At 41.9% G+C, this 13451-nt stretch overlaps 1 protein-coding gene across 1 annotated transcript in view; it reads left to right on the top strand.

Annotated features, from left to right (window-relative positions):
• MYO1E (myosin IE) overlaps positions 1–13451 on the top strand; it is a 240197-nt gene that overhangs the window by 146518 nt on the left and 80228 nt on the right. The window contains exons 7-10 of the mRNA XM_004056268.5: positions 2528–2659; positions 5295–5429; positions 6925–7057; positions 12091–12287. Of these exons, the coding sequence (XP_004056316.1) occupies positions 2528–2659; positions 5295–5429; positions 6925–7057; positions 12091–12287 (597 nt within the window). The remainder of the gene's footprint in view (positions 1–2527; positions 2660–5294; positions 5430–6924; positions 7058–12090; positions 12288–13451) is intronic.

Raw genomic sequence — 13451 nt, 5'->3', positions numbered from 1 at the left:
ATTGATAATAATCGAGAAAACACGCTATTGGTTGAGAACTGACACATTCTTCCAGGAAAGTGATTGGGCAATTGTTATTAAAATTTTAATCGTTCATTATCTTTGCCCAACAGTACTTTTAGAATAAATTACATAAGCTTCCTGCTTAAATAACTACTTATTTTAAAAGATATTCCTAATATATTGTTAAATTTAAAAAACAGATTACAGAACAATATTTACAATATGTTCTTGTTTTTTTTTAATGTGCACATTATATGAAAGGTAACTAAGAGGTATGTAAATCAAAGTTTGACATCTATGACAGTAATTATTTAGCAAGAGAATGAAGAAGTGGCATCAGGGTAGAATTATGAATAATTTCACTTTAAAAAATGCACAGGTATTAAGAAGCATAAGAATGTATATATTTAACACTTATAAATCTTTTCAAGTTAAAGAATGTATTATGAAGTACTTCAAACACGATTTAAAAACAATACAATGAACATCTATGTATCTGGCACCCAGCTTAGGAAATAAATCATTACCAAGAGTTGAGTTGAAACTTCTGTTCATTTCATTATCAAAATGCAAATGCAACATTGTATTCCCTTTATAAAATTTCCTGTCTTCCCCCCCAGGCTGCTATACAGCAGTCCTAAATATGTTAACCTTTTGTTAGAAATTTTAACTTTTATATGACAGTTATGAGCCATGCATATGCATTTTATTATGTTAGAGCAGTGGTTCTCAACCTTGACCACACATAAAAATCAGCTGGGTGCTTTTTGAAAACCACACAGCTCCGGGCCCTGGTCCTAGAGTCTGATGTGCGTGGCCTGGGCTGACAGCATGTTGGAAAGGCTCCCCAGGTGTTTCTAAGGGGCATCCAAGGTTGAGCACTGCTGCTAGGAGGACTTGGGAGCTTGCCTGTCCAACACCTGCTCTTCCTGGGTCAGATGTTCTGTTTGGTTTCATTTTCCCTCAGCTGATGAAGAATGGGTGACAGGCACTGAAGTATTCCCTCTATCACATGCCAAAACGAAAGGGTGGTAAAGGTGGCCGCCAAAGGAAGCACGGGAGCTCTCTTTCAGTGAGCTTTTCTCAGGTGCCACTGACATTCCGCAGAGCGATGGCTGGTGGTTCTCTGTGCCTGGTGCTGCTGGGTGTTTTTGTTTTTTGCCTGGAGGAAAAGAGTCATCAGATTAAGACACATAGACAGTTAGAGGCTGGCCTTCTTCGGTGGTCTTTCTTGGCACCTAGAATAATTAAGAACAGGAACACAGCATGTACTCACACATTTGCAGTGTGCACAGTACTTTTCTTGCCCTTAATGAGTTTACAGCTCCAGTCACAGACATAAAACCCAGCTGAATTCATCCCTGAGATGGGTGGATTTAGTCAGCATACACATTTTTATGTTATTAAATGTGAATGCGATGAGGCTGGGCATCTTCTCCAGTTTGACCATAGACCACACCACTCCCTCTTTTCCTTTATCCGTATTTACCCTTCTAGCCTCTGAGGGTGCTTAAGTTTCTGAGGACAGGAGACAAATTAAGTTCTAGTGAGAAAAAAAAAAACAATTTAAATATACATATGAAATATATATAATAATTTTTATAATTATTATATATATAATTTTGATTCATTTTATTTTGGTTTTTGGTTAGAGTCTCGCTCTGTGGCCCAGGCTGTAGTTCAGTGGCATGATCTCGGCTCACTGCATCCTCCACCTCCCAGGTTCAAGCGATTCTCCTGCCTCGCTGGGACTGCAGGCACTCGCCACCATGCCCAGCTAATTTTTTGTATTTTTAGCAGAGATGGGGTTTCACCATGTTGGCCAGGCTGGTTGCGAACTCCTGACCTCCAGTGATCCACCTGCCTCGGCCTTCAAAGTGCTGGGATTACAGGCGTGAGCCACCGCACCTGGCTATATATAAGTAATTTAACAACCTAGATACCTTTTCAACTACAGTCTAGGTTTTTATTCTCCTTTGTTCCCTATTAGCAGTCATTTAAAGAGGAATTTTCAAAACAATGACAGTGACAAAAATCCCTAGGCCCGTCAGTAGCTAGAAAGAACTTTACTTTTAATAAAGTGTTTCCGTTTTAGATAAACATTTTAGATGCTCCTTAGGTAAGAGAGATTGAGTGTTTTTGCTCAAAGCCATGAGATGAAGCCTGACAGAGCAAGAGTGCTCTTCCTCTGAAAGGGTGCCATGCCATTTTTCTGCCTCATGATTTACACCTTCTGGTTGAGCAGACAGGCACCTACTGGGGGAAAATGAGCAAGGAATAGAGCATATCCTTATTTAGTCATGCTGGAATGATAGGTGCTCTCTCTAACAGAATCGTGTGGCTGGACAAAAGCACAGGTTATTGTCTGATTGAAAACTAAGGAAGTCTAGACTCAAATTAGGAGTAATTCAGAATGTGTATTTTATTAATGAATTTCCTTGAATTATATACTGTATTCAAAGCCTGTTTGGGACATCATGTTTTGTTCACCAACCATTGAAGGAAATCCCTAACTTTCTTGCAGGGAAAATACTTTGAAATCCAGTTCAGTCCAGGTGGGGAACCAGATGGTGGAAAGATCTCCAACTTCCTTCTGGAAAAATCTAGGGTGGTGATGAGGAACCCAGGAGAGCGGAGTTTTCACATATTTTACCAGGTTTTCCTTTTTACTTTTTTCCTACCCACTTCCTGTCCCTTCTCTACATTAAAATATTTCTCAGACTTGAGGCATAGACTATAGTCTGGCAAGCCAGGGAGGACTGATGATGACACCATGTACAAGTCAATGTGCAGAATTGTGAGAATGTCCTGCCCTCAAGGAGAGTGAGTTCTAATTGGAGTGATAAGACAGAAATTCCTCCAAAGCTAAATCATCAAGAAAGTATTGACGTAACTTCAAAACAAAATGAGGAGTGTTGGAGTCTTTGCCAAAGGAATTCAGGTGGGCAGGTTTGGCCGGATAGTAGGAGAGGTGTGAAGGAGGTAGAGCCCGGATGGAAAGTGGAGGGGATTGATCAGGGAAGACAGGTGACCTGCACCAAAGCAGTGGAGGTGGGAGAGGGAAAGCCAGTCAGGGAGCCCGGCCTCAGCCTGCCTGCAGGGCAGGCATCTCCAGAACGTGAGCTACCAGAGGCAAGATTTGAGATAGGTTTGGGATCTTTAATGCCAAATTGAAAAGTTTCCACGTAGACCCTCAGAAGTCGTGGAGAGTTTGGGGCCAGAGCAGTGTGCAGGGTGCTTTTTGGTTATGTTACAGGCTTCAGCAGTCATCTGAGTCAGCTACTTTTATTTTATTTATTTTTTTTATTTGAGACAGTGTCTTGCTCTCTTGCCCAGGCTGGAGTGCAGTGGCACAATCTTGGCTCACTGCAACCTCTGCATCCTGGGCTCAAATGATCCCCCTGCCTCACCCTCCCAAGTAGCTGGGACTATAGGCACATGCCACCACACCTGGCTAATTTTTGTATTTTTCGTAGAGGTGGGGTTTCACCATGTTACCCAGGTTGGTCTCTAACTCTCGGACTCAAGTGACCCACCCACCTCAGCCTCCCAAAGTGCTAGGATTACAGGCGTGAGCCACTGCACCTGGCCCTGATTCAGGTACTTTTGTAAAAGGTTTTTAAGTACTTAAAAAATATAATGATGTTAATAACCAAATTTTTTATGTTCTATTTACTTATTAGTATTTTATATTGAAGATCCACATTAGACTTTCTTCGAAGAAAGACCTGGTCACTGTTTTTTGTTTTGTTTTGTTTCGTTTCGTGTTTAGTTTGTGGATCACTGGATTAGAAGGACATTAAACTGTGGAAGTAGCTCACATTCAATCTTTTCAATTACACACACATCTTAGGCAATGGCAAATAATTCTTTTAGTTTGTATCTGTTGGTTGAAAAAGTATATAAATGATTAAAACTTCTGTGAATTCAGTCATTTTTAAAATTGTATTAAAGCAACATATATAGATAAGTGAAAAATAATTATATATTTCACATAAATAATACCAAGTGCTAGATGGAAGTGTATAATGGATGTCAGGACTTCTTTAAATAAATGCAAGCCCCAACCCTCCCCCAGGAGTCCTCTGCCCTTAAGTCAGAAACCACCAGAATAGAGGCTGGGAACTGATGGGCGCAGGGGTTCAAGATTCTGACATGAAAGTAATTCTTGGCTGGGTGCGGTGGCTCACGCCTGTAATCCCAGCACTTTGGGATGCCAAGATGGGTGAATCACGAGGTCAGGAGATCGAGACCATCCTGGCTAACACAGTGAAACCCCGTCTCTACTAAAAATACAAAAAATTAGCCGGCCGTGGTGGTGGGCGCCTGTAGTCCCAGCTACTCGGGAGGCTGAGGCAGGAGAATGGCGTGAACCTGGGAGGCGGAGCTTGCAGTGAGCGGAGATCGCATCAGTGCACTCCAGCCTGGGCGACAGAGCGAGACTCCATCTCAAAAAAAAAAAAAAAAAAAAAAAAAAAAGAAAAAGAAATTCTTGAAGCTACGAGATACATGGGAGTGGATATGGGGGGAAAATCCTGCCACACAGGACCAGGGGACTTTCTAGATATGTAGGATCGGGAGGCATTGAAGAGCCAGCAGGGAAGTAGTTGAAGGATAAGGAGGAAAGCCAGGATCCTGCAGTGTCACCAAGCCAGGGAAGCCTCAGGGCGACATCGACAGGATCAAATGGTCAGAGCTCTTGGGCAAAAGGGACGAGCTGGGGTATGGGGGCCAAAAAAAGGCTGTTGGATTTAGGCACTGAAAAATAGCCATGCAAGGGTTCCGTCAGAGTGGTGAGGGGAGAAGCTAGAATGCAGGTGGTTATGTCATGGCAAGGAAGTAGATCCTGCAGCTTGGAGAAGTTCACAGTCAAGGAAAAGCTTCTAAAGAAGGCAAAGAGTACCAGAGAGCAGGAAGCTGCATGGCAGTTTTTTAACATGCACCCTGCAGTGAGAAGCATGGAAAAGCCAGCTTAAAAAGCCATAGCAAGTTGGGCAGGAACTAAGTAATTAAAATCTGTTTTGCTTTCCACTCTTCCGAGGTTGGCAGTCCAGTTCCTTTCAGTGGACAATGGAAAATCCTCAGCTCTTGCAGGTCTTTCCAGAGTTAGGAATCAAAATTTGCAGAGATGACAGGGGGCTACTACAAGTACATATTTGGGGGCCAGGACTGCCTGTAATTTTAGAAAGCAGAGATAGAAAGTCCTTGGGGATGGTGGCTGCAGGATGCAGGAGTGACTTCAGGTGCCTTGTGGTCCACATCATGGCTCAACCTGTGTTCTCTTGCTCCAGCTCATCGAGGGCGCCTCTGCAGAGCAGAAACACAGCCTTGGCATCACCAGCATGGACTATTATTACTACCTGAGCCTCTCGGGCTCATACAAGGTTGATGACATTGACGACAGGCGGGAGTTTCAGGAAACTCTGGTAAGTGCCGGCGCAGGGCCAGGCAGGATCTGCTCTCCCAACTGGCCATTTCCTGTGGCCAAAAGGGCAGTGAAGGTTAATAAAGCAAAGAGCTGCATGAAATGTCCGCCTCTTTCTCTGTGAGCACTCTGTATGCTCATACATGTTTCAGTATCCTTAAACAGCCATGTGCCAGTCGCCTGAGGACCACTTAATGATTTGAGATGGGTAAAAAGAAATGAATTCATCATTATCACCCTGCAGGAGCTCTGATAAATAGGCAAAAATGATTCATACATTGAGCATACCTGTTTGCTGATGGCCTACTCTATTCGTGAGCTATTTCCTTAGAAAAACTAAGCAAACCGCACGTCTATGGACTGAATAGGTTTAGACATTTTGGAACGTCTTTAGTCTTTTCTCTTATTTCTTTTCTGGTTTTGAAGACTCTCTTCCCCTCTGTATTGTGCAGGGCAGAGGACCCTTTTTCTGTGCCATGCCCTTCACATTGCATGTATATTATGGTCCAAGTTGTGAAACTAGGTAGGTTATGGAGGGGTTCCATCCTGGGGGCAATAATGTAGAACTTTCTGGAGGTAGGCTGAACACCCACTTGGCCTCAAAGGCCTTCATTGCCACCCACTGCCCTTTGAGTCTGTTTCAAGCTGGGGACTATTCCTAAACCCAGATCCAGAACTGAGCAGTAGACCCTGAATGAGCAGCGTGGGTTCAGTACATTTGTGGTTGAAAGGGACAGAAAGTTCAAACAGACTGTGTCCTGGGTGCCAGGAAACAAAATGGTATCAACAGGTCACATGGCCTCAAAGCAGCTGTGAGGAAAAGTGCCAATAAGGAGTCTGCACACTGGTCCTAGAGTATAGTTTTCTTAGGAGATGTCTCTCTAAGATTTAGACATTTTAGTGGTATTTATTGCGTTTAAGGGACCTCAGAAACTGGACTTTTAAATGATGCTTTTATTGGATTTCCTGGAGATTTTTCATTAAGATCCTTTTGCAAGTAAAATATATTCTTATCCCTCCTGATGAAGGGAAAGATCTCGAGTCCACTTTGAGTAGGTGGAAAGGTCAGCAGCGACCTTCGAGGGGAAGCTGGCAACAAGAACACATCAAAGGATGAAGATAGGACTTGGAGACTTTGTGTACAACTACCACTCCTCCGAGTCTCTTTCCTCCTGGAGTATTCTCTTATTCCTGGAGGATGGCATGCTATGCTTAGACACAGAAGTGCCCTTCCAGCATGACTTTGAGACGTGAGAAGAATGTGTGCATTGGGCAGTGACCATGTTGTACAAGAACATCCTGCTGTCATCACAAGCTAAGCCACATGTGACTGCACAACCCAATCTATGTTTTGGCTTTTTTTTTTTTTTTTCTTTGTAACTCGTCTGTACTTGTCACATCCTTATTTAGAGCAGCTGCTGTGCCTTGGCTTCTTCCTAACATGCCTTTAAAGCTGGTGACCAGCTTCTCTGGATAGTTTCTCTTTTCTCTTCCAGCACGCCATGAATGTGATTGGGATCTTTGCAGAAGAGCAAACGCTGGTGTTGCAGATAGTGGCGGGTATTCTCCACCTGGGAAACATCAGCTTCAAAGAAGTTGGCAACTACGCGGCTGTGGAGAGTGAAGAGTGTGCGTAGCCCTGGCATGTGGCCATTGAATGAGGGGTGGCTAGCTCTGATTAGAAGTAACCTAGCACTTTCCTTTGCTTAGATCTCAAATGGTAATGTTGGGAAGAAGTGAGAAATCTACATGTCCTCTGTGGCAGAACAGAATGGCTTCACGAGAGACCAGACCTCTTCTATGCACCTGCCCCTGTCCTTACCCCCAGGCTTTCCAAGTCCCACACCATCGATTATTAATGGAATCGTTTCAATTTATCATTAACCTGGGGAAAGCTGGGAGGATTTCACACCTTGGCTTAAAGATAAAGTGATCTCTTTAATGGGTATTAGAGTAATGGCTTAATGCAAAAGATTTAGTGTCTTTATCAAAACCTTTTCAGTAACTGGTCTTTAGGATCTAAATTCACTTAAAGGTTTTAAAGAGCAAGCAATATAATATATGTAAATATGGGAAGCTCACAGCTTTACAGTTTGTTCCATGGATTGGATTACATTGGATTTCTGAACACAGAAAAAGATGGACATTGACTGTTGTGTTGACATTTCTGATGATCACCTTTAATGATCACGTCTGTATACCTGGAGCCTCAACACCTAAATGGTCGTTTTTACTCTTTGAGAAAAAAAATCAGGGTTCTTCCTACAGAGAGATGCTGCTGGTTACATGTGCCCAAAATCTGCCATAAATACAGCGGCACATGACTTTAGCCTCTTAGGCATCAACAGCTTGCAGGCTGCTCTCAGAACCCACACATCCTTTAACCACCCAGGAAGACATTCTTCCTTTCTCAGCATTCTTTAAGGATGATAAATTTAGATGCTTAGTAATAAATAGTATCCCACTCATTGCTGACAACGCAGTGGGGATATTTCCATTCCAAATAAGGTTCTTTTTTTATGTTTTTGTTTTCTTTTCTGATAAAAGAGGGAAGTTCTGCTAACTTCTGATGTCTGTCTGATAAAGAAAAAGATGAATTATGTTTACCAGGGAAGGGAGTAGAAAACAATAAATATACAGGGTGTCCATAAAGTCTAAAAACATGACCTAATAATCATAATAATGATAACTATGTTTCTAAACTTTGTGTACATTATCCTTGACATTTAACAAATGCACATATGTTTCCAGTAGGATCATTAACACTTGGCCTTTTAATTGTAACAGTGTTGGTTTGGTGGTAGTTTCTGTTGAAGTAGACTGGATTTTTTTTGCCTTCTTGGATAGTAAAATAATTTACTGCCTCTTTATGCTTGAAAACAAAATCATGACACTGAAACAGCAAACACTTCCCTAGATGTTTGAAGCAAGAAGTGTTTTATTGCACATTGATGTCCAGAGTTAGTAGTCTTCTCAGCCAGATGGGTAAGGCTGAGCACTGGCAACTGCCCACTAAATTCCCTGACTAGAGGCGATGGAGGCATGGAGATTGGAAAAGGCTGAGATGGAAGTCAGAGAGGTCCAGGAAATGGGCCTCCCCCTACCAATAATTTCCTTTGATTAGGGGTTTTGTTCATTTGGTAATACATTAACATGGCTTGAGGGGGTATGCAGTGAAAGTTCTCCCTTCTATACCTTTTCTAGTCCACTTGTTCCCCTCGTCAGAGGTAACCAAGATTCCCAGTCTCTTGTGTTCCCTTTAAAGGATGTGTGTTCCAAAACAACTACACACAACCACTCTTTTTTCTCACTTTTGTGCAATAATGGGGGCTTATACTGCAATGTTCTACAGTTGCTTTTTCACTTAACATGTGTCTTAGGCCAGGCATGGTGGCTCATGCCTATAATCCCAGCACTTTAGGAGGCTGAGGCAGGTGATCACCTGAGGTCAGGAGTTTGAAACCAGCCTGGCCAACATGGTGAAATCCTGTCTCTACTAAAAATACAAACATTAGCCAGGTTTGTTGGTGGTGCGCACCTGTAATTCCAGCTACTCTGGAGGCTGAGGCAGGAGAATCGTTTGAACCCTGGGCAACGAGCGAGTCTCCATCTCAAAAAGTGAAAAAAAATTATATATATATATATATAATTATATAATTATATATATAATTATATAATTATATATATAATTATATATAGTTATATATATAAATTTTTAATATATATTTTATGTATGTAAAATTAAATTATATATAATTATATATATAATGTGAGATGATGCTATATCAATTCATAAGGAGCTTTATCTTTTTTTTTTTTTTTTTTTAAGAGATGGGGTCTTGCTTAGTTGCCAGGGCTGGTCTCGAATTTCTGGCCTTAAGTCATCCTCCCGCCTTGGCCTCCGGAAGTGCTGGGAATCCAGGATTGAGCCACTGCACCTGGCTGTCCTTATTGTAGCTGCATAGCATTCCATTCACTGGCTACACTTTATTTATCTGTAGTTGGACATTAATATGGTTTCTGATCTTCTGCTGTTACAAGACTGAATGAACACTACTGAAAGGAATAGGCTTGGTTTCTATCATCTTTCTGATATTTTAGTATATCTGTGGAATAAATTTGTAGAGGGAAGTGGTAGTCCATGCCTTTATAATAGAAACAAGCAGACTTTCTCTAGCTCTTGCAGTGTAGAAAAAAAAGGGAAAAAAATGGTAAGATTTTCATCAGAACTGGCCTACTAAAGCAAAATAGCCATTAATAACAGCAAGCTTTTTTGTTTTATTTTGTTTTTTGTTTTTGTTTTGAGACAGAGTCTTTCTGTGTCACCCAGGCTGGAGTGCAGTGGCACTATCTCGGCTCACTGCACCCTCCACCTCCTGGGTTCAAGCAGTTCTCCTGTCTCAGCCTCCCAAGTAGCTGGGATTACAGGTGCGCACCACCACGCCTGGCTAACTTTTGTATTTTTAGTAGAGATGGGGTTTTGCCACGTTGACCAGGCTAGTCTCAAACTCCTGACCTCAGATGATCTGCCTGCCTGAGCCTCCCAAAGTGCAGTAATTAGAGGCGTGAGCCACCACACCTGGCCAAACAAGCTTTGTTTTCACCTGACCTTAGACTAATGGAAATGTAGCATTTCCCTGGTCAAACCTTTATGTTGCTGTGAAGCTAAACAAACTAAGAAATCCCTTCTTAGTTGGATATGTTGGTGAATGTCTCTTGATTCTCACAAAAACCCAACATGGGTCCAGTCTGATTTATGAATGTCATCTGTCCTTACTCTGTGCACAGGAGTGCAACTCTGTGAGATGAATGCACACATCGCAAAGAAGTTTCTCAGAATGCTTCTGTTTAGTTTTCCTGTGAAGATATTTCCTTTTCCACAATAGGCCTCAAAGTGCTCCAAATATCCACTTGCAGATTCTACAAAAAGAGTGTTTCAAAACTGCTCAATCAAAAGAAATGTTCAACTCTGTGAGATGAATGCATGTTTAGTTCACTGGAAGACATATCCAGATTCCTAGACATGTGTTAACAGTAAAACTAACCTAAGGATAATGGCCATTTTCAGATCAGTGCATTTGATTTTGTTTACATGTCCTTTCTAAAAGGAAGCCCTTCTATTGCTCAAAGCATTTTTGTGAAACACTCATATAGAGGATAAATGTCTTCTTCTGGCATTATACTTTTTCAAAATGTATTCACTGACTTAATCTCATTGGAAGGTGTATACTGAGAAATGTCAGCCCGTTATATTCTAACACCATCTGTGAAATTCAAACAGATTATCCTTTATTGGGAGGCTTGTGATTTTTTAGCATTATCATAAGGCCTTTAACAAAATTCTTTTATCAGATAATTTTGGTAAAGCATTATGCAGAAAAAGAAAAACTCAGCCAAGTTCAAAATTTTCATTGCATCTATAAAAATCTTTCATTCATATTGGAAAAATCTGAGCGTTCTTTCATGTCGAAGAATGGTGTCATTTATTTATATGAGAACGTTCTGCCCAGAAATCAAGAAAACCCCATTTATATCACTAGCCCTCCTTGGTAAGTTTCATGGTCTGAAACAAGATGTTGAGCTATGGAAGTCTCCGTTTTTCTATCCAAAGACCACAAACTGCCATACTATGTGACATTAGGGCAGGATATGAACAATACCATCCCCTTCATTTCACTCCATATGCTACCCTCAGAGGAATCTTCTTATAATGCCCCTCTTTATTAGCCATCAGGCCCCCTTTTGCCTCCAGCCCAAATATATCATACCATTCAAGGACCCCCAGCATTGGAATCTGTCCTAACCTTTTAAATCTGACCTGAACTTTCACCTGTACCCAGTGCTAGTCCACACACCGTAGACCGTCTCGTCTTGATCATGTCTCCCACACTTCTGCTTTCTCCCCTTGGTACACTCCCTTCTCCTCTCTGCATCTGCACAAATCCTATTCATCCTTTACACCCAGCTCAAATCTCTTGACTACCCCAGCAAGTAGTAATATCTTCCTGTTCTAATTTCTCCAGATCTTGTCTGTCTGTGTTACATATTCAGCTTTTCCAAGGGTTCTTTATTTGGCAAACTATTTTTGCCTCATCTAGATTGCATTCAAGATTTCTTACATATTTTCTATCTTTTCCTCTCTCTTTAGTAACCCTACACATGCTAAATACTCAATAAACATGGGATTGGTTGTAATTATTAGTTCAGTAATAACAGGTGCTTCAAAAATGATGCTATGAAAACATTGTACTAAAAAGGAAGAAAACAATATTTGGAGCCAAAGAAATGTTTCTTGATTGAGTTCCTTCCTGGCTGTCGTGCTGGAAGCTTGGAGAGATGTCCATTTTAGGCATTTGACTGTGATCTCAGTAGGAGGGATAGGTTTGCCATCCTTCTTGAATCCCTGATTTGTATTATTGGAAGTCTCAGTCATCATAGGAATTGACTCATGTCATAAAACAATTGGGAAAAACAAAGGAGATGGATGTGTATGGGATTACTGATAAGCAGCCTTCACTAGAACGTAAGCTCTTGGGGCCCGTGATTGTGCCTTCTATGCACACACACGTGCATGTGCACGTAAGTGCGTCCATATGTTTGTGAGATGACTTGGAAGTGTCACAATTCTGAAAGATTGTCATGTTTTGTTTTATGTTCTACAGTTTTAGCTTTTCCTGCGTATCTGCTAGGGATAAACCAGGACCGGTTGAAAGAAAAGCTAACAAGCCGGCAGATGGATAGCAAGTGGGGAGGCAAATCCGAATCCATCCACGTGACCCTCAACGTAGAGCAGGCCTGTTACACCCGGGATGCGCTCGCCAAGGCCCTGCACGCCCGGGTCTTTGATTTCTTGGTAGATGTAAGTAACACAAGTTGATGCTGGTGATGCTTCATATCTTAGCTATAAAGAGTAAAACTAGTAGGCTGGGTGCGGTGGCTCACACCTATAATCCCAGTACTTTGAGAGGCCAAGGTGGGAGGATCACTGCAGCCCAGGAGTTTGAGACCAGCCTCTGCAACGTGGTGAGACCCTGTCTCTCCAAAAAAACACAAAAATTAGCCAGGTGTGGTGGCATGTGCCTGTGGTCCCAGCTACTCAGGAGGCTGAGGTGGTTAAGATCACTTGATCCTGGGAGGTCAAGGCTGCAGTGAGCCGAGATCACGCCACTGCACTCCAGCCTGGGGGGTAGAGTGAGATCCTGTCTCCAAAAAAAAAAAAAAAAAAAAAAGGTAAAACGACTAAGGCTTTTGTGTTCCTGTTCTGGCTCCTTCCTTCCACCCATTACCTTACTTCACTTGCTCTCACTCTGCGATTACTGAATCCTGCTTTTCCTTCTAGAACTGCCCACCAAGATACCTTAGCTAAATCTAATATGGTAACAAGTTTCTTCTGGACAAAATATTTAGTAAAGCTAGGACTAGAGACCAGAAAAAGAAGAGACCCACGTTCCTGGGCCTTTCTTGACTTTTGGACCTAAAGATTTAGGAATATGTTTTTCGCATATTTCTATGTTACAAATTAACCCAAAACCTAGCGGCTTGAAACCATAAGCACTTATTTTCTCAGTTTCTGAGGGTGAGATATTTGGGATCGGCTGAGCTTGGTGGTTCTGACTCAAAGACGAGGTTGCAATCAAGACGCTGATTGGAACTGTGGTTGTCTGAAGGCTTGCCTAGGGTTGGAGGATCTGGCTGAAAGATGGATTGCCCGTGTGGCTGTTGGCAGGAGGTCTCAGCCCCTTTCTGCATGGACCTCTCCTTGAATATCCTCATAACATAATGGTTGGTTTTCCCCAGAGCGAGTGATCTGAAAGAGAGAATGAGCAAGAAGCCAGTTTTTTATGTCCTAATCTTGGACTCAGATATTGTCACTCTGCCACATTCTGTTCATTAGAAGCAAGTCACTAAGCAAAGTCCACACTTAAGGGGAGGGGAATGAGGCTCCACCTTTTGGAGGGAGGAATATCAAAAACTTCTTGCATGTATTTTGAAACTATTAGATATTTTTGGTTATGGCATAATT

Source organism: Gorilla gorilla, chromosome 16 (genome assembly GCF_029281585.2).
Source record: "Gorilla gorilla gorilla isolate KB3781 chromosome 16, NHGRI_mGorGor1-v2.1_pri, whole genome shotgun sequence".
Taxonomy (NCBI): domain Eukaryota; kingdom Metazoa; phylum Chordata; class Mammalia; order Primates; family Hominidae; genus Gorilla; species Gorilla gorilla.
The sequence above is the reverse complement of the archived record's forward strand: the minus strand, read 5'-3'. Positions and strand labels throughout refer to the sequence as shown.